Below are 25906 nucleotides of genomic sequence, written 5' to 3'. Positions count from 1 at the left end.
TTGAAGGAGCTCGAGTTCTCACAGACATCAAAGCTTCATGATAGATGCTACAGTTGCAATTTTATTATAGATTCTTGACGTATGATTGCTTTCACATTGGGATGGTTTTCGATTTGAGTGACCTCCTTAAACACTGCCCACGTGACTGTCCTTATTTCAATGACCTGTTGATATAATTTCTACAAATGCAAGAAAAAAAACATTTGTTTTTCATGATTTTTGTCTTTTTTATCTTTGTTGATGTAAAAACTTTCATTTTGTTTCTCTTTTTTATGTTTCCAAAAACCCAGGCACTTTTTACACCAACACATAACACACAAAACTTACACAAAAAATTCACAGCTTTTTTACTTTTCCAAATTGTGCTTTTGGTAAAACTATATCTCTTTTACTACCTGACCTCATATGTAATAAATGCAAAAATCTAATTTCTGTCAAACTGGCCTTTAAGCAAAGAGAGAAAAAAAGAAGTTTAATAAAAGTAAAGCAGAAATGATCTAATAACAAAAGACATATGTTTTTGCTTTGCAAGGAATTAGGGCAATAACAGGAAGACCAGAGGCCAGAAGATTGTTATAAAATTGCAGTTACCCTCCCTTGATTCCGTTTTTATTGCAAAAGGTTTTAGAAAAGTAAACAACAAAACAAAAACAATATATAAAGAGTATTTTTAACGTTATTTATTATCTGTCTAATGTTTTTATTAAAGCTATGATAATGTCCCCTTTATGCAGTCAATAAACTACTATTCTATTTTATTCTATTCTATTCTCTACCGCTTAAATTTCATTGATTTATTTATGGCAAACAAAGGTACTGACAAATGTAATTAAAGACTGGCTTAGACTAGTTAGATTCTAAAATATAAAGAGTTTTTTTCAGCTTTTTTTATTATTATTTCTTAGGGAAAACATGTTTTGTAGACTATTATTTTTAATTAAGTGCTTTAAAAAGCTTCCTGTGTATTTTCAATAAGACATGTATAATCATTTGTGGATGATAGAATGTTGATTTTGGGATTAATTTATTTCAACCGAACAAAATAAGAAGATAAACATCAGAGATATATATCGAAATTAGGGATCTCACATATAGAAAAAACTGAACCATTAAACCAAATCGTGAGGAGAGGGAATCGCTGCATCCCCGCTGCATTTCAGCATGTTTAAAGTGTCAAACAATTGTGCAGAATGATAGAATTATTTGTTATTTATTGGTTTATACTTTACACCAGGCTTATTGTAAGCCAACTAAAATAATTTACTTAATTGTTATTTGCCTATTAACAAATTAAGAAAAAGATTTTTAGCAAGTTTTTGAACTGAATTGTGGGAAAAGTGAATCTGCATGAGTCATGTCAAACTTTGGATGTTTAATTGTGACTTGATTGGAAAAATAAAAGTAAAAGAGGATTCATATCCTCATAAATATCCACAAACACATGTAAATTATGCTACTGTAACTACTCTTTATCTTAACTATATATCTATACAATACATGACTCATTAAATGTGATTTTTTTTTGTCAAATTGAAGTTTAATTAATTTCCTGAAAAGGAGTGAGGGAAGCTAATTTATATAATCCCTCACTTAGAGAATTACTTTACGTAACTATTTTACAGTTTTTTTTTATATATGCATCATAATCTGGTTCGTAACTTTTATCTATGATTCTTATATTATTATTCTAACAATTGTTATATAACAATCGTTGTTACAAGAGATAATGACCATTAAGTTCATTAAGTAGATCAGAAATATAGTTTTATTTTTACATACATTTAATCTCTAATGTTTGAGGCACCAACAATCAACAAGTGATACCAATATTTACCTGCATTTCCATTGGGATCTTATCATTTAATTCCTAATGACTGTCAATAATCATCATTGTGAGGTAAACGGCTGAATTCCATTTGCCTCTTTAGCAAAATGATTCACAGAGCAAATCACCAAAATATTTCCCTCGACAGTCCACTGGAGGCTGAGCTGCCTCTGCCACAGAATTTTAGTAAAGCGCTTGTATTTCATGCTGGATTAACATTTAATTATACCTTTCATTACAGCTCCACCATAATAACTTTCCCTCTTCCATCTCTCCCCATCTCCTAATAGCTCTATTGGGCTACCACAAAAGCAGAAATGCTTTTAACCGCTGAGCGCCTTTGTTGTCTTTCATCCATTCATTCAGCTTTGTGTGTTTCCAAGGTCCAATTAAATATGACCCCTGACACTGAAATAATATTTCAAAAAGATGCCCAAAGTGGGTTTAGACACGCCCTGTTTCTCTCCCGCTTATGGTCTGATAGCAGATAAAAAGTACTTTTTTTTTGTTCACGCTGTCATCCAGCACGCCGCCTGCAGAGCCGCAGCCTCACATCTGCACTCACACAGAACCTCTTTCTGCTTATTAAAGGCTGCTCTATGTGATTTAAGAGAAATTCTAAAATTAAATCAAACTATAGGAAGTCAAAAAGTACCTATGGTAAAAACAGGAGACTCTGGAAGGCTGTAATGAGGAAGCTCACCCGGTAGACTCAGTCAGGGGTGCTTCAGCAGACAAACTTATCCGCACCCACTAAAGACGTTAATTCAGACTTGAAGTGCTTTTAAAAATTGTGAAATCAGTCAGTTGTGCTCTTGTAAGCAGGGTGTGTTCACGCCAGCGGTGAAATCGCAGGGAGAAAAAAAGTGCAGCCCCGTCGCTCTTTTTCTGCTCCTCGACAAGCGTGACAGAACTGGGACCACGGTCGCCCCCATTACAACCCATATCTCATTTGATCAACAGTCAGCCTGAACATTCAGCCATTCAGAGCAAGAACAGAGTGGGTGGGGATTTAGGATTTGTACTTTTCAGGGTCTGTATGTTTCCAGAAGGAACCCAGTGAGTTTACACTTCAAAGGAAATCAGGGAAATGTATTAGCTGCTCCAGTTCTTGCCAGAATTTAAATCCCAAGTCACAATATGACCAATATGAAAAAAAAGAAAAGTGACTGCAGGCAGGGGAAGCAATGTCAAAGGTGTGACAGCTAATGATAAAAATTCTTTCTCTTTTTGTCCTGACAAATGTCACATTTGGCTCAGAGGAAGCAGAAAACCAGGGAGTTCAGCACACACCTGTCTCTGCTTTTCTCCCTGCTCTCCTATCTTTCAATGACAATAAGAAAGCCAGTGATGGTGAGCCTTTTGTAATCCCTAAGAGGACACGACAGCCAGCTTTTCAGCAGATGCATGTTAGGAGACCCCTTCAACCAGTGCAGCCCCCTCTGGTAGAGGGCACCAGGACTGTCCTTGTGACTCTATGGAAATTGCCTCTCAAAACTCCACATTCTCTGAAGAGTAAAACAGCTTGACAGGAAGATTAGGCAAGAGGGGAGCGATTGAGGCGAAAAAGAGGAGAAAAAAGAGAGACAACATCAGGGAGGGGCTGAGTTATAGAGGGAGGAGATGGAAGAGCGCTGCTCCTTTTCTCCTTTTATGCCGAAGCTGTCTCAGGAGCTGCCCCCCAGCATCGAAGGGAGAAAAGCATGATGAATAATTAACTTCCAGAAATGTCACAAATGGCAGAGAGAAGTGTAATCATTTCTCTGTTGGATTTGGAGAAGCATTTTTTTTCCCCCCAATACTTTTCCTTTATGCCCTGTAGTGCTGCATGCTCTGTGCTGAGACTATGGGAGCTCAGGACTGCAACCCCTTAAAAGCATCAAAAGCATTCCCCTAAACACACTTTTCAAATAAAAGCAAATAAATCATTGATATTTGGGCGTTTTGGGAGTTTCTGAGAAGTATCTGACAGAGTTTCTTTGCATTTTTTAGTCACTGATGTCTGTCTCGTTAGGTTAAGCTTCATGTTTAAAAAAAAATAAAAAAAATCTAAGAGGATCAATGCCATGTCTTGAGCTCAAGCTTTGTTTCCTTTAAGATTTGGTGAAACTCAACATCACCTTTCAGATTAATAAAAGATCAAAATAGGAAATCACTGTCTTTCAGTTGTTAACAAGCTAAATCTGTTCTGTTTCTTTCAAGCCTCCCAGTAGAAATGAATGGAAAAAGTACCATGACCTAGTTTAATGTCAGTGCTCATGTATGTTTATAATTTCGATTGAATGTTTTCGTACATCTGTTTCTAAAGAACTAAAATTGGCTTCCAGGTGCTTCGAGCGTGGATGTTGTTTTGCTTCTCTCATAAAGGAGAGACGATACTCTTTGTCTGCCTTCTTGATCTTTATTATTATGATCCAGATTAGGTTAATGTCAGGCTTTCACTTCTGGTGCTGTTTCTGACAGCGGCGAAGGCGCGCTGTCATTAGCTTCATGACTCCCCTGTAAGCAGACATAAAGGAAACCATAATGACACGGATCGTTTAACGCCAGTGAAGAGTTTTCCTCTTTCAATGTGCAATCAAGCTAAATGAGATCCCTTATCTGTGAAGACATTTATTGTTCGAAACGAGATGCCCCTTTTGGTATTAATATTTGTCTCATTTTCAGGTAGCGCAAATTATGTGGACACAGGATGTTTGTGGATAGTCGTCTTTGAAATGGAAGCTCAAAGAACATCCTGCACAATCAAAGGGTGTGATTTGATCTGCAGAAAAATAAAGATTGGCAGAGCTCAGTTCAGCTTTCGCCTGTTGGTGGCAGTAAAGTGAAAGTCCCAGTAGTTGTCACACACTGAGGGGTGTGAAATGTGTTCTCGGGATTTGACTCAATCCCCTAGAGGAGCGGTGAGCTGCAGACGCAGCTGCCTTCTGGAACCTTATGGTGGTTTAACCCTTCAATCCAGCCCCTTTTTGCTGAGTGCCAAACAGGGAGGAGTATTTGGTATGACTTTACCGTGGATTTGAATTCACCGCCTGCCAGTCTGAGGGTGGACATTCAATCACAAGGCCACTACTTCAATGTATGTCAGTGTTACAGACAACAAAACCCCAAATGAAAGTGTAATTAAAGGGCCCCACCACTCAGTGGTAATAATGCACCAAAAATATGCTGATCTGCCAATGTTGGATCATTGAAGAAGAAAAACTAATTTCAGAACAAATTATTCACCTTTTTTATTTGCAGCAATGTAAATATCCATTGTTCATTTTTATGAGTGAACCCAGTTCAAATCTTCTTGGGTTTTTGTTTAAAGCAGAGATGGTCAACAACAAAATATAAAACAAATAATTAAAATAAAATAAAAATCATGATAGAAATTCACACAAAGAAAAAAAAATCATGTCAGGTGTTTTTTGTGGCAGTTACTAAAACACTGCTCTTTTAAACCAAATGAAAGTAAACTAAAAGAAAAAAATGTTTGAAAAGAAATAGCACTTGTTTCAAAGTCAAGTAGATTTTGTAGTGTTTGTTTTAAAATACCTTTACATGTTTGTAAAGTCACAAAACTATTTAATTGAAGCACTAATGAAAAAAATAATGCTAGTTAGCTTTGCTCAAATTATATTAATCAATTATATTCAAAATTACATTCATCAAAGGTATAATTCATAAAAAAAAAGAAAGTTATAGGGGTAGAATACTGTTCTTTTGCTCACACCATTTTAGAAATCCATATCTGGAACGGAATCGAATTTTGCGTCGCCAACCAGGATCACAATCCTTTTTCCCAACGATGCAAATCTGGAAAGATGTTGTGGATGAAACCCTCTATCTGAAGGGTTTAGATACAGTTGGCAATATCAGAAAAAACTACTCGGTTCTGTCTGGTCCAACCAGTATACAAATATAATTGATATCAATAAAATGTAGCTTCAAAGATTAGCTTCATATATACAAACATACATATTGTGTGTCCAAAGATTAATAACCCCCTATTGTAATGATAAAATATGTCCGACACAAGAGGCCTTCATCTCTTAATTTTATAAAGTTAAATAATCAAAATAAAAAAGGCAAAACTGCCTGAAAGGAAATTATAAACATTGTGAAAAATCTTACTTGAGATTGTTAAACCTGAACAAAGGAGAGTCTAACAGGGAAATTCTATTTAGCTAATTAATATAACCCGACAAAAACTGTATATTCTTTTAGTCAAAGAACCATTTTTCCGTATTTTACATTAGTTTATAAAATCAGTGAGAGTTCACAGCATTTTGTACCTTTCTGCTTATGCATGGTTGTGCAAGGAGCTGTGACGTACGATGTCATATCTGTTATTAGAATCGGTTAAATACTACATTAATTTCATCTTGTGTCTTGTTACATCGAACACAGGAGTTCAGAGCTTTACACGACTGCAACGCCTTACTGTCTGCACTCGGATGTTAGCAAATCAGTTAGTTTTTCCTGAGCCCCGGCGGAGCAATCAGCATGTTAATACTGAAGCAAAACACCTTAAAATTCTCTCTTGTATTAGAACTCATTTTAAATAAGCCAACAATAGCTTTTAATTAACTGAGAGTTACACCTGAGTGTTTGGATTTTAAGCAACAGTCTCTGTTGTTATTTCAGTCATCTTGCTTTTTAATTATTCTGAATTGGAGTCTCGCTGAGATTCTCTGGGGCTTTAATTAGGAACTGAATTAAAGTTATGTAAATACATCGAAAGCTGCACCGTCTTTAAATAGAGTTGCATTGCGTTTGCTATTTTTTATTTTATTTTTTTTCAGAGGGGGAAAACATCCTAAGACTTTCTTTTGAAGTTTGTCGTAGCACAACAGGGCACTTGTCCCTGAAGAAACTCTGAAGTATTGTTACTTTTTCCTCAAAAATATCCCTAAATTTCCCCATAATAACAATTACTGTGACTGAGCCAATTTAGCCTCACTGACAGAGACCTACGATGTGCTGCATTTTGCTTCGGCTCTTCTGTTCTTTCTTCCCTGAGTATTTAGATTACTTAATGCTTGAAAGAGACATGCACGGGGTATGAGCTTCCTTTGAATGCAAAACTGCTCATTCTCCTCTTCCAGTTGGCTGATCTACATTAAAAGCGAAAAGAACAGGATCAGCCTCCCATTGGGCTGGACTAAATCCAAACTAAGTGCCTTGGCCCAGACTGTGAGCTCCTTCCTTGGAATAATAATGGGTTCTTTCAGCTGTGTTTGTCATCAAATTAGCCCTCCACTTCAGACGCGGTGCCTTTTAGAGAGAGCGATGGAATTCAAATCAGGCAAAGTCAAAGTTTCATTTGCGCAGGTGATGATTGCTGTAGGAGGTAAAATGACAGCACTCAGATTTATTGAATTTCAGTCCTCCATGCCGTCTTCTTTCATAGTGAGACTCGTGGCAGGACAGACAATGGAAAACATGCAAAACTACAAATTGCTGCATATGCTTTACACGCACTCAATCCAACTTTCATTTCTAAAGCCTTTGAAGCTTCTCTGTGTGCACAAAGCTTCTCAGATATGTATATAAATATAGGTATATATCCATATATATATATATATATATATATTACTTTTTCAAATAAAAACCTCATGGATTGCACATCAATGTGCATTTGGGGCTTTTAAGCCAACTTTTACTTGTTTGAATTTCATTTTCCAGATGTTCCAACACTCAGGTAGGGCTCTTCCTGCCTCTCTACATTTGACACGCTGTTGCTTCATGATGCCTTTGATCAACCCAGGAGGGGGAGAGCTGCCCAAGGAAGCATCATCACTCCAACACAGCAGGGGGCGCCCAGAGCAGGAGGGAGCCAGGAAGAATAGACGGAAACCTCTTTAGCCTTAGGCGCTGTCTGCTTTACACTGGGGCTCTAAAAGAATTTCAAATATGTATTTCGAAGAGTTCTGTAAAGAAACAGCAAACAGACAATTGTCGAGTCCGACATATGCTTAAAAATTAGCCAGTGGTCACTAGTACAATACAGCTATAACTTATGGAAAACCACGAAAACGGCCTACGCTACCTTTTTTTTTTTCATACGTTTTTTCTTATGTTTTTCCTAAAAGACCAAGTCAGGTGATACACAGTCATTCGAGCCTACACCTCTCATGCATCATCTGTAACTGACAATTTCAACAATCGCAAGATCCTTGAACTACATCCGCCTGCGCAGCTGCAGCCAGGCCAACCTTTTCCTCAAATGACGATGTCAGTTTTAGAGTTAGACCATGATTAAAATGATCAATTATTATATGAGAAGGTCTTCTGGTATTGGACATTTTTTCTGACAAACTGCTTTGTTTTTTGCAGGACAGTAGGAAAATGAACAACTTATTGTAGCAGACTGAGTTGGGCTGGGAGGCTGTTTTGGTCCTGCCAATGTCCGGAGCTCAGTGAACGCAACACACAGAGTCATTGTGGCTCTGGGTTCTGTCATTCAACCTGTTGTCGGAGGTTTGGTCTTATGGGGTTCAGTTACTGGCTAATAATGGAAATAACGGTAGGGGGGCTGGTGCGTGAGACATAATTAAGGCGTCTGTAGAGTGTAGCTCCACCAATAGATCAAAAATTGACAGCAACAAAAAAAAAAATCAACTTTTGTGCAGCGTTTCGGTTTTATACGGCGGTGGTTACGGCCTGCTGTAACCAAAACATAAAGAGACTTAAAACAGATTACGTCTCAGCGTCTTAGTGCAGGTAAGGGACGCTATAATTTGTTATCTCGTTATTATGACAAAAAGAAAATTGTTTTCTTGTGATAACGTGATAGTGGATGTCGTTATCATGACAACACTGTCAAAAAAAGTAGGGTAGGCCAATTTTGGCTTCCGTAGAAAACAGTAAGATAAAAACATAAAACTTGAGTAGGAAACGCATTTGCAGCAAATTTGATCTTTTTTTCCTTGTTTTAAAAGATGTTTTTGTGTTTTTCATCATTTACTAAGTTAAATTTAGTTTTGGCAAAACATTCAAAGAAATTTAGAGTAGTTGCTAGATGACCCATAGCAAAAAGTATTACACTTGAAGTTTAGTATAGTAAGCACCTGAGTATAAGTGTGGCAAGTCTACTATGGACCATGTATGTGTAGTGTAGAAAGTATACTAACTTTTAAGATTACAATATATTGACATATATAGTATATAAAAAGTATATTTCAAGTATACTGCCTCACTGCTAGTGTAGACTAAGTATGTTGTACATAAGGGAAAGAAGAATAAAGATATTAGATACTTTTTCTTGGAAATCAAAAATGCAAGTTTATTTTCAACTGATTTCTAAATCAGGTGATGAGCCAAAATTATTTATCTGAAATGTCTATTGACATTCATTATGAAAGCAGCTCAATGGCCTAGTGGTAGAGTGGTAATGCTGTATGTTCGAACTCAAAATTGGGTCATACCAAAGGCTTTAAAAATGGGACCTAATTCCTTCTTGCTTGACACTCAGCATTAAGGGGTTAGATCAAGGGGTTAAACTCAGCTTTCTCCCAGCGGATGGGTCAGTGCCAAGAACAAATTTGACAACTTGTCTTCCCCTTAAAATTAAAGGTATTGCTGCTTTTGAAAACTATGTTACCTACATGTGCAAAGCAGAGACATTTTTGAAAAACACTGAACTAAAAGGTAAAAAAAAAAAAAAAAAAAAAAACAACTGTGAAAATTTGGTTTAAAGCCCTTTTTGAAAGATGTGAAAGCTACAGATAAATTTGTAACTTGGGGTGTGTTCTGAATGGAAAAATCCTTTGTTCCGGATTGAGACCTGAACCTTGTGTTTGTCATTAAGCAGACCATTCTGTTACAGATCGGAGCTTGTAAACAAAACCTTGTGACTAAAAATCTCTTCCCTCATTGGTTAGGAATTACAAGGGGGGGCAAAGCAACTAGAGACAGAAGTCATGGAAGTCCTGCGCTTTGTAGCCCGTCTCGGGGTTAGTTCATTAAAACGTTATATATGACTAGAAGACATCTCAGACGGCACACTGATACGTATTTATGACATATAAATTGTTGGAAAAACAGTAAAAAGCAATTTGTATCAAGTTAAAAGTTGTTTTGAGTCTGAATTCATCCAATCACATTTCAATGAGAGTTATTGTGGTGTTGTAGCACTATTTCAAGAGAATTCTGTTAAGGAACTACACTGTAGTTTTTTAGGATGACATCACAGCAGAGTTTTCGGCTGTGTTAAAATAAAGGCTCTAACAAGTAGCAGTTAGACCGTTTTTTTTCCCTATTCGATTACATGACAATTGTTGCTTTACATTTGTCCGCAGCTCATCTGTTGCTATATTTATACTTTGTTTACATCACTTGATGAATGGCTACAGTGGCCGATTTTGGTTCAGTTGTTCCGTTCCAGGAACAGATTGTATTCAGATTGAGGGATCTTAGAGCGCACCAAAGCTCAGTCCTATTAGGAACGAACGGAGACAACCTCTAAAGATGGGTCAGAGAGCGGTTCCTGGTCCCAGACCAGGGTCCGCTTGGTCGTATTCAGACTGAAAATGTGTTCCGGATTATTGGGGGAAACGTACTCTGGTTCACTTAAAGCAGATCAAATGTGTCCAGTCTGAATTCACCCTTAGACATTGCAGATGTCATGGAGGCTCTACCATATTGCATATATAATTTATTATCCAATATATGCCTATTGGTCAGTTTAAAATAAGATTTTACCTATGAATCTGATGCTTTGGAACTAAAATGCCTCTTGCTGCAAAGAGTACAGCTTATTTTGCAAAGCAAAATGTACATAACATGACTATTGACAAATAATTTGGTAATACGGGACCACTCAAATTGTTTGAAATATGGCCTTCCTTCACAGACTCTCCAAATGATGCATGGTGGTGGAGGAAACATGGTTGGGAATTGTCTGCACCTCAAAGAGTCTTCTATTCCTCTTCAAACTCAAACCTTTTTGGTTTGCAGCAATATGCTGACCTTTTCTAGTGGAGAGGATCAATGGTTTATTAGCCTATAATAATGTTTCTCTACTATAGGACAATATGAGATTTTTTTATGACAACTTTTTTCTGGACGGTATTCATCTTAACACAATTTGAAATTTCAGTGTCATTTTAGTCTCCAGCATGAAATTTGGAATGAAACTAAAAACATGAGCTTTGTCTTACCTCTTCTCCCTTTAGTTTGGAAACGAGACCCCCATTGTGTGCAAGCAATGTGTAATGAGGGGTGAGGCTTGCCAGGCTAAATGTCCACCACTGCAAGAAACTAGTTATCAATAAATAATTATGCTTAAAGTTAAACAAATACTGTTGCAGTAGTTTTTTTTTTTGTTTTCTTTTCTTCACCTGTTTTTGTTGTGAAGTTTTGCATTGCCTCACAGCAAGGTTCAAACCCCGGCTCTGACCTTTCTGTGTGGAGTTTGCATGTTCTCCCCATGCATGTGTGGGTGTTCTCTAGGCACTCCGGCATCCTCCTACTATCCAAAAAAATATCTCATTGGTTATTTGGAGATTTGAAATTCTGGGTGGGAATTTGTTTCCCTGGGAGAGACGGTAGCTGGATTGGCTTCAGCAACCCAGTGAACCTGAAAGGGACTTATCTGGTTCAGAAGATGGATGAATGAATGGATGGATGGATGGATGGATGGATGGATGGATGGATGGATGGATGGATGGATGGATGGATGGATGGATGGATGGATGGATGGATGGATGGATGGATGGATGAGAAGCTGAGAAGATACAGATGGGTGATCTAATGGTTTATTCTGTCTTCTTTTTGCATGCAGGCTTAAAGCAGATCCATGCACTGACCATCCAGGCCAACTATGAGCTTCGTATCGACTTGGAAGACTTTGAAAATAGCACAGCATACGCCCAGTATGGCACCTTTGGAGTGGGCCTCTTCTCGGTGGACCCTGATGATGATGGATACCCTTTGACCGTTGGCGATTACTCCGGCAATGCAGGTAACTAAGCCACTGAGTAAACTTTCTAATTACTGAACCCATTTTTTTTTTTTTGCTGGGCTCTACTTTCCTTCAGTGAACTGCTAAAACAGCAGAGGAGCTAAACTCCAGATGTCCTACCAGCCTGTTTAATAATGTTATTTTTGCGCAGCAGAAGGTGTTTCCACTTGTCAAACCATGCAGGCACTTGCGTGGTTAGAAGCTGCGCTCTAACAATCAGATCCAAACCACTTACCTGTCACCTTGATTAAATTAATGCCAATTAATTGCGATGCTTGACCTGCAGCGTAAACAAAAAGCTGCTGCTGAAATGAAGAAGCAATTTAAAGAACCTGTGGGGAACGCTGCACTGAGAAAACACAGCGAATGGGCAGATATATGAGATATTAGGCATGGTTAAGGAGGGGTGGAAAGGAAGGAGGTGAGCTGGCAGGAAACCACTCGGTGAGGAAGAAATGGATAAAGATAGCCAAGCAATCAAGGTGGGAAAACACAACTTAAAAAGAAAACATTTTACCTTCAGTGGGTCCGGCAATAATCCCGCCTTGCCTGAATTCTACTGGACTGAGGAAATCCAAACTCTCCCAGTTGCTCATGCTATCATGCTGCCTCCCCCTGTGTATTGCTGCTGTTAGATGCACTTTTGTCACTGTCCTCTGTGGCTGCCCTATGATCAGCTGACAGGTGCTCATTTGCACTGGGAGCAGCTGGATCCTAATGGGCATCTGAGAAGACTGCCGGCCCCCAGTCGTCAAGGTGACACTCAGCACCTTTTAAATGAGCCTTTAAGCGCTGCTGTTGTTGCTGTTTTTTGTCTCTAGACATCCATGTGTTGACACTATTGAGCTGTTACTCCTCTGCAGATGTTTTTTTTTTTTGCCCACTATCTCTATACTTCGAATGTCAGACAGCACACTACAGGAGTATCGGACATGCCTGTCAAATTATTTTTCCAACTGAGTGGTTACCATAGTGATGCCAAATGGAAAGTAGAGTGGGACAGAATGAGAGAGTAAGGTGCTGGGCAGCTATATCCTTGGCAATTAAGGGCTGTTTGATCCCCTTACAGGCTCTTAGCCATCACCTGGTGGCTTTCATCCTGTTCACAGCTTTGTCCTTCTATTTACTTGGCGTCCCAGTGCAAAAGAGTTTTGGATGAAAGAGGATTTGGAGGGGAGAGTGTTGGTATTGCAGTGCATGCCAAGAATTTTCACATCCATTTGTCAAAAACTTCTGGTGTTAACCAAAACATGCAAGCATGTTACTTTTGTTTAGCTTTTAGACCTCTCATGCTGCGTTCATACTGAGCTCAGAAACAAGTGTTCAAGCGAACACTTTCAAGCACAAGTTTTAGGGTGCATTCAGTCTGGAAAAGTCTGTTGGTCTAGACCAAGTCCACTTAATTAGGTCCCAATGGAGACCTGAACCTTGCCTTTGTTCTGTATTCAACCAAAGCTAGTAAACAAAACCATGCAATCTAATCTCTTCAGTCATTGGTTGGGAATTATGATTTTGTGTTCACTTTACAATTACCTGTATGAAGCCCATTGAGACGACTGTTGTTGTGATTTTGGGCTACATAAATAAAATTGAATTGAACTGAATTGAATTGAATTGAATTGAATACGAGGGCGGGATAAAGCAACAAGCGAAAGAATAATGGAAAGCCTACGCTTTGAAATCCTTTGCGACATAATTCACTTATTCCAACTTTATATTTCCCTGAACATCTGTAAGCCTCTTCCAACTGAGTTCATGCACTAGTACCGGGTAGCGACATCCCAGTATGAACACAGAACACTAAAAATGTGTTCAAGAACCAGCGTTCAGCACATTCTTCAACACGCTTCTCATGCCCTGTGTGTATAGCTTTAGAGCAATAGTCCTAAAGCTTTTCTCCTTTATGAGAATTCCCCAGTGAAAGATCTTGAAAAGGTTTGAAGATTCTTCCTGTTTAGCAATTCGATTGGTCGGATCAAACATCCAAGTCATGATTAACTTGTTGCACCTTTGCCGTGTGGAGGCTTTTACAAATTAAACTGTAAAAACTGAAGTCCAAAATATGTGATCAAGTCAAGATAAGTACGTCTTCTTTTGTCGGCTTCAATACATTCAATAACTGAGACGTAAAAAGATGAAACCACTGGGAATGTCTTGTTATGAGACATAAAGGTCACAACAGAATCTGGGATGAATTGGCTGTAAAGCTGTCTGACCTCCTGCTTTATAAAGAAGGAAGAAATACCCCTGATAGTTATGGAGCTTTATTTTTTATTCTTCTTCATGACTCCGTTTGTTTAATGATTAGTTGAAAAGTCGTGCCATTTTGAAGTAAACCGCTGGTGAATACGACTTGTCTAAGGATTTCCAAGGCTTTTATTTGAGTTTTGTTTTTTTACTTATTATTTTTACACATATTTTAAATTTGGCCTTGCTTCAATACTGCACATGGAGCATTTACAAGCATGGGATGTTATTTTTCTATCACATTTCCCATTTAAACTAAATAGAAATGGGACCAAAAGCCTGGAGTCACTGCTCTTAACTATATCATCATTAAAAAATTGGGACTGAATTAAAAAAAATCTGTTCAGACCATCTGATAACTTCCTTATAAATTCCATCTGTTGACATAAATACACTGACAGTGTTGTGCGTACAACAGAGGTTCTAAAACACTTGTAGTGGAACCTAAAATTGACCAAAGATATATTGTAAATTTATGAAGTGTAAACATCTGATCTTTTATTATTTACCCTATTGTACATTTAGTATTCTCCTTAAACAATAAAAGATGTAAAAATGACTTAACGAACTTTAACCCACCAAGCTTCAGTAACTGCAAAAAGTTAACAAAGCACAAACAGCTGGAAAAATCCTGGAGTGATAACCCTCATATTTTGATCCTTTACACCGGAGCTGTCGCCGATGTTCTAATAATGTATCCTACCTCCTGAGAGTTTCATACCCGAAGCACAAAATGTTAGATATAACCATCCAATTGTCCTACCTTATCAGAAAATCCCATTTCCCTCTTTGTTTTCTTTAACATGTTTCAGCAAAAAAACATAATCTATTAATGTATGTTTGTGTAATCCTGCATTTTTTTTTATTAAAAAGTCTCTGGAACTGAACCTCTCAGCCAAGATTTGATTGGGAATACCTACCTTCACTCACACACACACAAAGAGAGAAAGTGGACAACCAGATAGACAATAGAGCAAGTTACTGTAAATATCATTTTTAAATTCCCCCCGCTTTTATTGTTATTCCCTCTGTATTGCCTGCTTCTTTTGTAGTGGACAAACACACCACTTCTGTCACGGTGAGGTGGCTCGAAAGCCGGTAGGACCCAGAATGCAGAGGCGGAGGCACACGGTTCAAGGGCAAGGGGTTTAATAGAAACAAAAAGCGCTGCAGAGCAGGATGACAAAACAAAACTAAAACTTACTGTGGCATGGCGAGGGACAAGGAACAAGGCATGAACACCTTAACAGGGGTAATGGACCAACACAGGAGGAAGGCAGAGACAAGACTTAAATACAGACAGGGCAGACAAGACACAGGTGGACACGATCAGGGCTGATGGGGACCAAAGGAAGTAAAACTCAAGAAAACAGACAAGACAGGAGACTTTCAAAATAAAACAGGAAACAGAAACAAGACAGAACAAGGACCAAAAACAAGACAACAAATTCAAATCATGACAACTTCCTCCTCTGCCTTTCATGTGCCTGCACATTTGCAGACACAGCAAGTGTCTGGGCAAAATGTCCTTCAGGTAGCACAAATATACAGGCGGTCGCCAAAGCTGAAAATTATGACGTAATTTCAGTCTGCGGATGCGCATTGATAGTGGGTTGGAAAATTTCACAGGTTGGAAGGATTCACAGATAACCTGTGACAGTATAATAACACATTTTTGAACTACTGTAACTTCTTGACTATTTACGCAATTAATGTAATTCCAGTGGATTCTGATGAGTTAGTAAAAAGTTGCAGAATGGCACAAAACCGCTTTTCTCCGCCTCAAAATACACTGGTTTACGTTGATAGCGTAAACACTTCACTACTGTAAAGTGTTGAAGATTTGTTATCTTCTGGAGATCCATTGGAGTTAATTGCGTAAAGGATTTTGGTAATTTAAAAAATGTCAATACTGAAGCAATTGTTCTGGTTTTGAACCGTTGAAAAGCCAATCAATCATTTTTTTTGGTATAGTTGTATGTACAAATGCTTTAGCTGTCTTGGTTTCTATTCTTGCATATTACATTTTGTGTCTCATTTACAGGTGATTCTCTTCTGAAGCACAATGGAATGAAGTTTACCACCAAGGACAGAGACAACGACCAATCGGAGAACAACTGCGCCTCCTTCTACCATGGGGCGTGGTGGTACCGAAACTGCCACACATCCAACCTCAACGGCCAGTACCTGCGCGGCCAGCACACGTCCTACGCTGACGGTATCGAGTGGTCCTCCTGGACTGGTTGGCAATATTCCCTCAAGTTCTCTGAGATGAAGATCCGCCCCACCCGCGACCCTGACAATAAATAAAACTGACAGAAGAGGTATAAAAAAGAAGAGTAAAGAAGACATTTTTTGAAACATTATAAACAATTTCTGACAGCGACATGGAGTCTTGATGTTTATCCACAGAAAAGGACCTCTTCGGATTTAGTTTAGTTTGCCTCATGGTGTCTCTCCTCTTTCTAATTTTCCACCAGTCAGCAACTACTCACCCCGTCTGCCTTCATCCCCCTTTTTTTAAAACATGTTTGGCCCTAATGCCCTCATTTTGGATCTTTCCGTTGACAAAAAAAAGCTAATCAGATCATCAGATCCCAGAGCTCTCTGTCCACAGGGCCAGCTTTATCCAGGCTGACTTGGTGGATCAGCGTTGGCCAAAAAAATCACACATACACACATAAGTGATTTTTTTTCTTTTTTTTTTTGTGTGTGTGTGATTTTGACCTCCCATCTGTGCTGACATGGCATGTAGCTGGTCTTCTTTTCACTGTCCATCGCAGCAGAAGCTGTGACAGGGTTGCCTATCACGTTACAGAATATGGCTCGCCCTTCTCGGAGTACAAGCAGGAGGTACTGATTCGGAAGTTTCACCTGAAGAGGGGGGAAAGCACGGCGGTGCAATATCCAGTTCCATTTTCTATCCTTCATCCGTGTGACTGAAACCCAGCTGGAAAGTGGCAAGAAGTGCAGAGAGAGCCTCGGATAACGAGAGAAAGAAAAATGAAGAAACAAGCTGTCAGGAGTACAATTGGTCAGAGAAAGGGGAAGACGGAGCATCAAAGGGCAGAGAGGAAGTGGAGAGAAAAGGAGGTGCAAAAAGGATGAAAATGGGGGGGGCAGAAAGAAAGTGGTGGATCTTATTCATCTGACTTGGGCCATTAGGGAGCATATTGGGCACTTTGTCTGATCTGCCTGCCAGCTGAGGAGTGGCCAATTCATGCAACTCTCACAGATGGTAACCCAGCACTTTGCATGAGTAGGTGTGTGCGTTTGAAAGTCTGCGTCTCCCACAGACAGACAGACAGACAGACAGACAGAACTCTCCATCAGCTTCCTGTTATGACTTCAGACACACGTCTTGACCGAGCGCAGGCAAACAGAACGATGCACAGCCGGCATACTTTCACTCCATCCAAATAATTGGGGAAATAACCCAGCATGGAAGCTACGCTCTGCATTAGAAAGGAGACGGTTTGAAAGAGACTACAAAAGAGCCAAACCTGTTAGGAAGATGTGACATCCTCTGCTTCAAGCTCTTTTGTTGTCTTCTGTAAAGTTTTATTCTCCTTTCCAGTGGGTTTATTATGGGATTTTCTTGTGTGACACTGTTTTCTGCTGTCTTGCAAACACGGTAAAAGTTGCTGTCAAATAGGATTTGAAGCTCTGAACCAATTTTCTTTCTTTCTTTTTCTTTTCTTAGTAGATTCTATGTGTCACAGCAAAGTCGGGATTGCCTAAAGCTAAAAAAAAAAGATAACAATAATGAGAAAAAGTATTGTTTAAAAAAAGAAAAGGTGGTTTTCTTTTATTAATCAATGATTTCTTTTGGGATGGTGTAAGAAAAGCTTTAAAATATCTGCAGATTTTATTGTACAGTGTATGACTTTTGGAGCATGTGAATCGTTCCATACTATGCTAAAACACAGAAACGGCTTAAGCACACGGACAAAACTCAAAAGAAGAACATTTCCTCGACAAGGTGTGCTGCTCTGACGGCTGGATGAAGCACACTCTTTCAAATCTGCAGCACAAAAAAAAAAAAAATGGTTTTATTTTTTCGGGGGGGTGTCAATGTAAGCTGTTTCCAACTTTTGTGGCACTTTAGCTGCCGGTCTAGAAGTAGTGGTCCTTTCTGGTTTCTGGAAAGTTCTCATGAAACAAGGATGCAGCTTTTGGTTTGTGCAGAAGTACAGTCACCACAGCTGCGCTCTCGCCGCCCAGGACTGCATGACGTCGCACCTCCGAGCTGCTGTGAGGGTTTTGCGTCAGCGTGAACTTTTAACCTTTCATCAAAGCACAGGCGTCTCGGAGGACAAACTTTACAGAGGCTACCATGGCACAGAGTTTGAGCTATCGCATTGGAGGCTTCTGCCAGCTTCTTGAGCTGGAATGGTAGGACCTCACACGGGGGGAGGGAGGTGCGAATGTGTGTCACTGCTTGACATGTTGGGCTGCACAAGCGCGTCTCTGTGCGCGCACACACAGGAGGCTGAATGTGTCTCAAATGTGGATTTTTTCCAGTAATGTGATGTACAACCCGCCTTTCCCTGCTGTTTGTGTTGATAACAGAGAGATTTACATTATTCTAACGAACTATTACTTATTGTGATTGTGAATCCCGTTAGAGTGGACACCACCCTCTGGTACTGTGTTGAACTGCGCCTGTAAAACCCACTCCCCAACTGTTCACAGCCACACCACAATGTGCACACTGTATGTGTTAAGGCTTTGTTGCCCCTTGTTATTTGAATGTGCAGACATGTATTATTTGCCATAGCCCTCTCTGTGTTCCGGTTGAGTGAATGCCTTTACAGTCGCTCAGTCTTTCCCTGCTTCAGCTTGCTAAGTCTCCACTGGAAAAGAAGATAAAAGACTGAAATCAGAGGCTTTAATCAATCCCAGTTATCTTACTCATTACAGAGCATCAGGCCCCGTCTTATCGATGCCCCAGGTTCCCAAACCTTCTATATTTCTTAGTGTGTACCTTCCTAATTGCCTTAGCTTCAACTTCTAATCCCCCCTTTCTTCCCAGGCTCCTAAAACATCCCTACTTTTTTTGTGCAGCTTCCAATTCCCTCCCTTTCCCCCCTCGTTGTTGCTCCCGCTCTCATCTCCGTCACTAACTATTTTTTTTTCTTTTCCTTTTTTTTTTCAGTAAAGTGCTATAGATGGTTTTGTTGAATCTTGATACTGTGTTTTAATGTTCCTGTCAACATTTAATAAACATTCACATTTTATAAATGGAGAACATAATGAAGTGTGTCATCTTTCTTTGTATGAGTGCGTGGTTTTTGGCATGCAGAAGGGTTCTCTGATGTATGATTCTGATGTGTTGAAAGGAAGATTTTTTTCTTTTTTTTTCTTCTTTTTTTTAGAATTTGCAGGATTTTGAAAAGATGTTTTTGGAGCCATAAAGTGTAATCATGTTTGCAGATGACATGTTAATTGGATGGAGGCTGCAAAGCAAAAGCAGTCGACTACAAAGTAGTATTTTTTTTTTAATTTATGCTGCTGAACAGCCTGTGCAATGCATGCTGGGGAAAATGCTCTAATTGTTGGGCACCAAACTGCAGAGAAGCTGTTTCTCTCAATAATTCGCGTATCAACTTCATAAAAATACATAGTTTATATTAAGTTATGGGTAAAACTATCAAACAAAATTATATATAGTATAGATTTAAGAAAAATTCTACCTGTGGGAGGCAGTAATGTGCAAACTACAATCGCCCTAAAGTGCCAATTATACCAACAGTTCACTCTATGCAAAAACATATTAAAGATCACAATGAAAGTTAAAAAAAAAAAAAAAAAAAATCAAAAACAACAAATCATTTTAAAAATTAAAACAACATTTCAGAAACCAAAACACAAGTCCATACAAGAAAATGTAATAAAAATGAAACGTTTCAGAAAAGAAAAGTAAATTCCAGAATTTAAAATAAAACACAATAAGAAACCAGAAAAGGGAAATTGCTGATTTGACGATGACTTTTGATTTGTACTGTTTGAGATTTTTTGAAATACTTCTTCAATGTCCAAAAACTAATAAAAATGAAAGGAGCTTACGAGTATCGCGTCATGCTAAATGACTTTCTGTTGAAATGATGGACAAATGTCATCATCCAATCAGTGATGTCTCACAGTACCTTTTCCGGTTTCCATGAACAAGTAAAAAAAAGTAATTTTCAGAGATCAAAACCAATTGTTAAAAAACAAAACAAAAGAAGAAACTAAAAATACGATCATAAAACTATGGACATTAAAGATGCATTTGAAAAAAAATCAAGCATTCAATCAAGTGTTTAATTGTTTTAACATGTCATTTTTAGTACTGAAAATTACTTTTGTTTTCCTAAACATTTCAATTTCATTACGCTCCTTTTTTTTATTATTTTAGAATTGTGTTTTGGTTTCTGGAATTTTCGTTTTGACTTTCAAAATGATATATACATATTTTTATTTTTGGTTTTGCTCTTTTAACTTGCATTGTGATCTTACAATATACCAAAACTGTGTATTTGGTATATAAAAAGGTTTTTCAAAATAAACTTCACACAATTAAGTACATTTTATAAAATTTTAAAAAGAATAAAATATGATATTGTTACTTTAGTTCCTGTCTCATAATATGACTCTCCAGTGACATTGTTAATTCAATATGAATTCAATATGAACACTGTTTTTCTGTTGTCGAGGTAAAAAAATCTCACTTTAAAACATTACTAATGAGTAAGACTGAACAACCTGGGTGTGTTGAGCCTAAAAAAAACACTATTAAATAATTTTGTTAGATTTGTAGGCATTCTCCGGGCACTCCTGCTTCCTTCCACAGTCCAAAACTATATGTTGATTGGAGACTCTAAAGTGTCCCTTTGGTGTAAATGTGAGTGTGTGGCCCACCAATAGACTGGTGAGCTGTTCCCAAAAGGGGATCAGAAGATACATGTGTGGTTGGATGTTAAGGCAAGTTATTGGTGTATTTACATTTTTTAATCATCTTTTCAATCAATTTAAATCATTCACAATTCTTTTTGTTCATGCAAGGTGTTTGAAACATTATTACAAGCAGTAAATTTTGATGTGCGGTTATTACAATTGAGAAAAATGTGTTGGGCTGATATTATTAATATATTTATCGTCAAAGTTACCAGTTGGGCTCTTCTTTTTCTCTGAAACTTCCTGTTCTGGGACAAGACTCTTGATTAACCTTTTCTGCTATGAATTTATGGATCTGAAACCGTTTTGAAGTGCTCTCGACTGTTCTCCGGCTGACAAGTAGCAGCAACGCCTTCCTCTGATAGATCATTGATGATGTCTGTCCTCCTTTGTATTTAATTAACACACACTTGAGCGCACCAGAGAATCATACACTCACTGATGATCATTCGTTCAACTGCGTTTGATTTGCAGCAAATGACTTCTGCTTGTCCTCTCAGTTCTTAAAGAAGTTGCAAAAGTGCCCTCAATTCTTCCACTTCTGCCAATTGGCTTTGTCTGTTTCGTTGACTCATGGCAGGGTTTCTATATGTAATATTTTCATCTGTTGTGTAAAAGCGGTTTGTTGTTTTCTCACGATACAGTTTCCCGTTTTTCTTTTCTTGTATAACCCAAGGCAGTTCTGGATTTAATAAACATGACCTATTTATACTTTTTCTAAATAATCTATAAAAAACTTGACCAAATGACTCTGTAAGCATCGAAGGTTCTGCAGTTCTGCAGAACTCACACCTCATGTGTGCTGACAAGGACCAGAGGACAGGAACACATTACACCCATTTTAAAATCGCTGCATTGCTCCATTTGTGATTCAGGATTGATTTGAAAGTTCTTTTATTGGTTTATAAACATTTTTATGGTCCCGGGTCCTCATCTGTCTGATATGATTTTACAGTAGGGTCCTGAGGTCCTCTGGTCCAGTTCTCTTGGTTCTTTCTAAAGTTAGAAGCAAAATTTATGGCAAGGCCTTATTCGGTTAATACGGAACTCATCTGTGGAACAGCGTCCCAGAGATCCTCAGGGCAGCAGAGACTGTTCATGTTTTTAACCCTTGTGCTATCCTAGGCACTTTAACGTTGGGAGTTGGGTCATCTAGACCCACTACTAGACAGTGCGCTGAACCTTTTTTCTTCAATGAATTTTGATCTTCACTGGTGTCCATGGATTACATGAAATCTTTCCACCTTTATCCACCTTTGTCATGGTAGGGAGAACACGCCAATGTAAGAGTGGGGTCATCTAACATAGCAAAAGGGTTAAAAGAAGACTCAAGACTGGCCTTTTGAATCTGGCTTTTAGCTGAAAATCATTCATATTTATTTGATAATTAAACATTTTTACCTATTTTTTCATTTTACTGTTTTATGCGTATTTATTTTATCTTCCCATTAAGGTCTATTCATTTCATTAATAATAAATATCTGGTTTATTTTTTTTTTTGTATTTTACTCTTTTTAGATAATATGAAGCACTCTAGCCTCACAGAGAGAAGGCCCTGGTTGGCACCCTGGCGGGGGACTTTCTGTGTGGAGTTTGCATGTTCCCCGTGCATGCATGGGTTTTCTCTGGGCACCCTGTCTTCCTCCTACAGTCCAAAAAACATGCTTCATAGGTTAATTGGTCACTCTAAAGTGTCCCTAGGAGTGCATGTTTCTGTATGGGAGTGATTTTTGCCCTGCGACAAGCTGGCAACGTGTCCAGTATAAACCCCGCCTTCGCCCAACAGTAGACAAAGGTCAGGAGGTTGTTTTAAATCTGTAAAGCAGTTTGTGTTTCTGCTGCATGGAAAGTGCTTTTTAAATTAAGCTTGAATTTGATTTCAAATAAGATGTTCATACAAGTAAACAGTTGGACCTTTGTTTTATTTTTAAAAACAGGACAATAGTTTCAGAATAAAAGTAAGACTTAAAAAATCGACAAAACACTGAGTTGAACCACGATATAGCAAAGGACCACTGAATAGATAAATGTGATGTAAAAGAGAAGTCAAAAGTATGTTTATTTAATGTTTTTATTTACAGAGAAAAAAACAAACAAAGAAATTGTCCACATTCTGACGCGATCCAAACAAATTACACTTCTTTTTTGATTGGATCCTCCCCTCAACAAGTCAAACAATTTTGGTTTGTCATGCAGTTACAAAAGCTACTCAGCTGGGGGTGGTGTTGTCTAAAATGAGCTTTGAGATAGAAAAAAACAAACCTCAAAGAAGAAAACTGGCAAATTCATCAAGTATTCTAACTATCACATGGGATTAATCCTCAGCACTAAAGTTCAGCTTGCATCCCTGGTCAGGACTGAACAATATTTAAGGTAGGTGAAGTTTTTCCCCCCAACCCTTTCATCTAAAAGAGACCCAAACGTCTTATCTTTCTGCTGTGAGTATACATTATACTTTATCCAGTACTTGCACACATTTCTGAGTGATCACGTCAGGACAAAGGTTTTACTTATAACTTCAGCAACGGCAGTTTTACCTTTTCATCTCTACAATTTGACCTGTAGATAAACTCAGTGATCATCATGACTAATACAGTCCATATTCACCAAATTTTCAAACTGTGTCCATATGAATAAATATATTCATTCATTCATCTTCTTCCGTTGTTTCCCTTTTTGGGTCACTGGGCTGCTGGAGCCTATCCCAGCCACTTGTGGGCGAAGGCAGGGGACAACCTGGACAGGTCGCTAGTCTGTCACAGGGTCACAATCACACACCAATACACACCTATGGACAATTTAAAGTTGCCAATTGACCTATGAAGCGTGTTTTTGATATGTTTATGTAAATAATTCCAACTCATGTCAAAGTACCTAAAGTATAAAAATTCAATAAAATGAAGAACAGCAAAATGTTAAAGTACAGTTTTTTGATTATGTACTGCTTTGAAGCCAAGAAGCCTTCTGTGCTCAGAGTGGTTTTCTGTGGCAGCAATGCTGGTCCGACTTTTTCACATTTAAAACGGTTAGTCATAGTAGTTTAGTCAACTACTATGATTTTTTTTAGGTCAAATAATAGTTGTCATAGTTTCATAAAATAAAGTGCTACTTTTACTTGAATTCAAAATCAGTTGTGCAAATCACTTTCAAACTGTAAAACATTACAAATATTTTTTTTATGTTACTTAAATGACATTCCTTTTTTTTACAGTATTATTGTGTCAAATTAATAACATATGGCTGTTTTTGAAAAACTTGCAAATTCTGAACATAATACCATAATAAAAGTACAGTGTGGAAGTTTGGGGAAATACTCATAAAAATAATTCTACAGTGTTTGTATATTTTACAAAAATAAGCCATTTGAATAGTTCATGGAGTGGATTATGGGCCACATACAAACGCACTATTTTTAAAGTTGGGTTTATCGAAACTATAGGGGATCTAGTGAAATTAAAGACGTCACTCATCATGTATAAAGCCAGAAACAACTTACTTCCAATAAACTTACAGCAAATGTTCAAAGACAGAGACGGAAGTTACGATTTAAGAAATCATCTGAATTTCTAAAAGCAGTCTATTCGCATTACAAAAAAGAAAATGTGTTTATCCAATTGTGGGGTGGATTTATGGAACGGATTGGATGAAGGTTTAAAACAAAGCAAAAGTTTACATGTATTCAAAAAAAAAACTACAAGAAGTCACTAACAAACAAACAAAAATGTCACTTTTGCACAGTTGGCATGCAGAATGTAATGTGAATGTTTTTTAGATATCTGTAAATAGAAATACGCGCATCAAGAGAGAAGGGGTGAGATCAGACTTCGCTTTAACCCTCTCCTTTTCAAGCAAACTGTATTGCTTTATCTGTCTATTTTAAACTACTGTGTTTATTTTTCATTTATGTTTGAAATAAAGAAACTGAAGCTCAAACCGAAACTAATTTCTAAAGTGACAAATATTCAACAAGTCATTTTAAATAAGGGGCTATGTGGTTCTAAAAGCACTAATAACAAATTATTTTAGCTAAATTTAAAACACAAGGAAAAATAGTATGAAGTCTGATTGTCAGCTTTACTCAGTTAAGTCTAAAAAATAAATGATATGCTTTTTACTTTGAAAAATTAAAATTAAAATAGATACCAAATAGAGAATCGGACGGCTCTAAATGACAAAAGTTAATGTTACCCATTGAAACAGGTTAAAATGATTAGGCAAGAGACACAGATATTAGACTAGAGACTTTATTTGGAAATCTAAAAGTCGCAAAATGAAGAAAAAAAAAAGTAGAAATCTTTAGAGGTTTCCAGCAAACGGATCCAATTTAAAAGCCACATAACATAAATATTGAAGCATGTCTATATAAAGGGGCAAGTAACGCTAAAAGTTTAACTCTGCCCTCCTTTTCATGTTTCCATGCTTCACTATCGCTGTTTGAGGGGTCAAGGATGATTGGATTGAAGTTACAGCGATAGACAAGTAAAAAGGAATATTGGATTGATGTAAAAGTGACACAGACAAGATGAATCCAGCAGCGCAGAACTGAGATTTCTGAGTAGCTCCTGAAAAAAGAAAAACCTGCAAAGGACCTTGTTGAACAGACAGCCTATATTTTGATCGATACTTAGGATTTCTCTCACTCCTCTCCTAAGCAAATTGTAGCATTTTAAAGACATTTAGACCTATTTACTACAAAAATTCTGCAGTACCACCTCGGTATCCTGTTTTCCTCCTGTAAAAAAAGAAAAAAAAAATCCTTCTGAGACATGCTATGACGTCTCAGCAGGACAAACACATTAATATTTGGTGTGATAATGCAAGCACTAAAGTGACATGTATATTAGTTTTCTGTCCGTGAGAGAAAAATGTGTTTTCCATATCGCTCGTGCAACAGCTCCCAGAGCATTAGCGCTGCATGCCATGCATTAAAATGCCATAATTCA

General features: G+C 37.9%; 1 protein-coding gene across 2 annotated transcripts in view; it reads left to right on the top strand.

Moving 5' to 3' along the window:
• fibcd1 (fibrinogen C domain containing 1) overlaps positions 1 to 19280 on the top strand; it is a 177575-nt gene extending 158295 nt beyond the window's left edge. For both annotated transcript variants that reach the window (XM_004074532.4, XM_011481524.3), the window contains 2 exons: positions 11598 to 11777; positions 16069 to 19280. In XM_004074532.4, coding sequence (XP_004074580.1) covers positions 11598 to 11777; positions 16069 to 16334 — 446 coding nt within the window. In that variant the 3' untranslated portion in view covers positions 16335 to 19280. The remainder of the gene's footprint in view (positions 1 to 11597; positions 11778 to 16068) is intronic.
• The last annotated feature ends 6626 nt before the right edge of the window (positions 19281 to 25906 follow it).

The sequence above is a fragment of the Oryzias latipes genome, chromosome 12 (genome assembly GCF_002234675.1).
Source record: "Oryzias latipes chromosome 12, ASM223467v1".
Taxonomy (NCBI): Eukaryota; Metazoa; Chordata; class Actinopteri; order Beloniformes; family Adrianichthyidae; genus Oryzias; species Oryzias latipes.
This window is presented reverse-complemented; position numbering and strand designations above follow the sequence as displayed.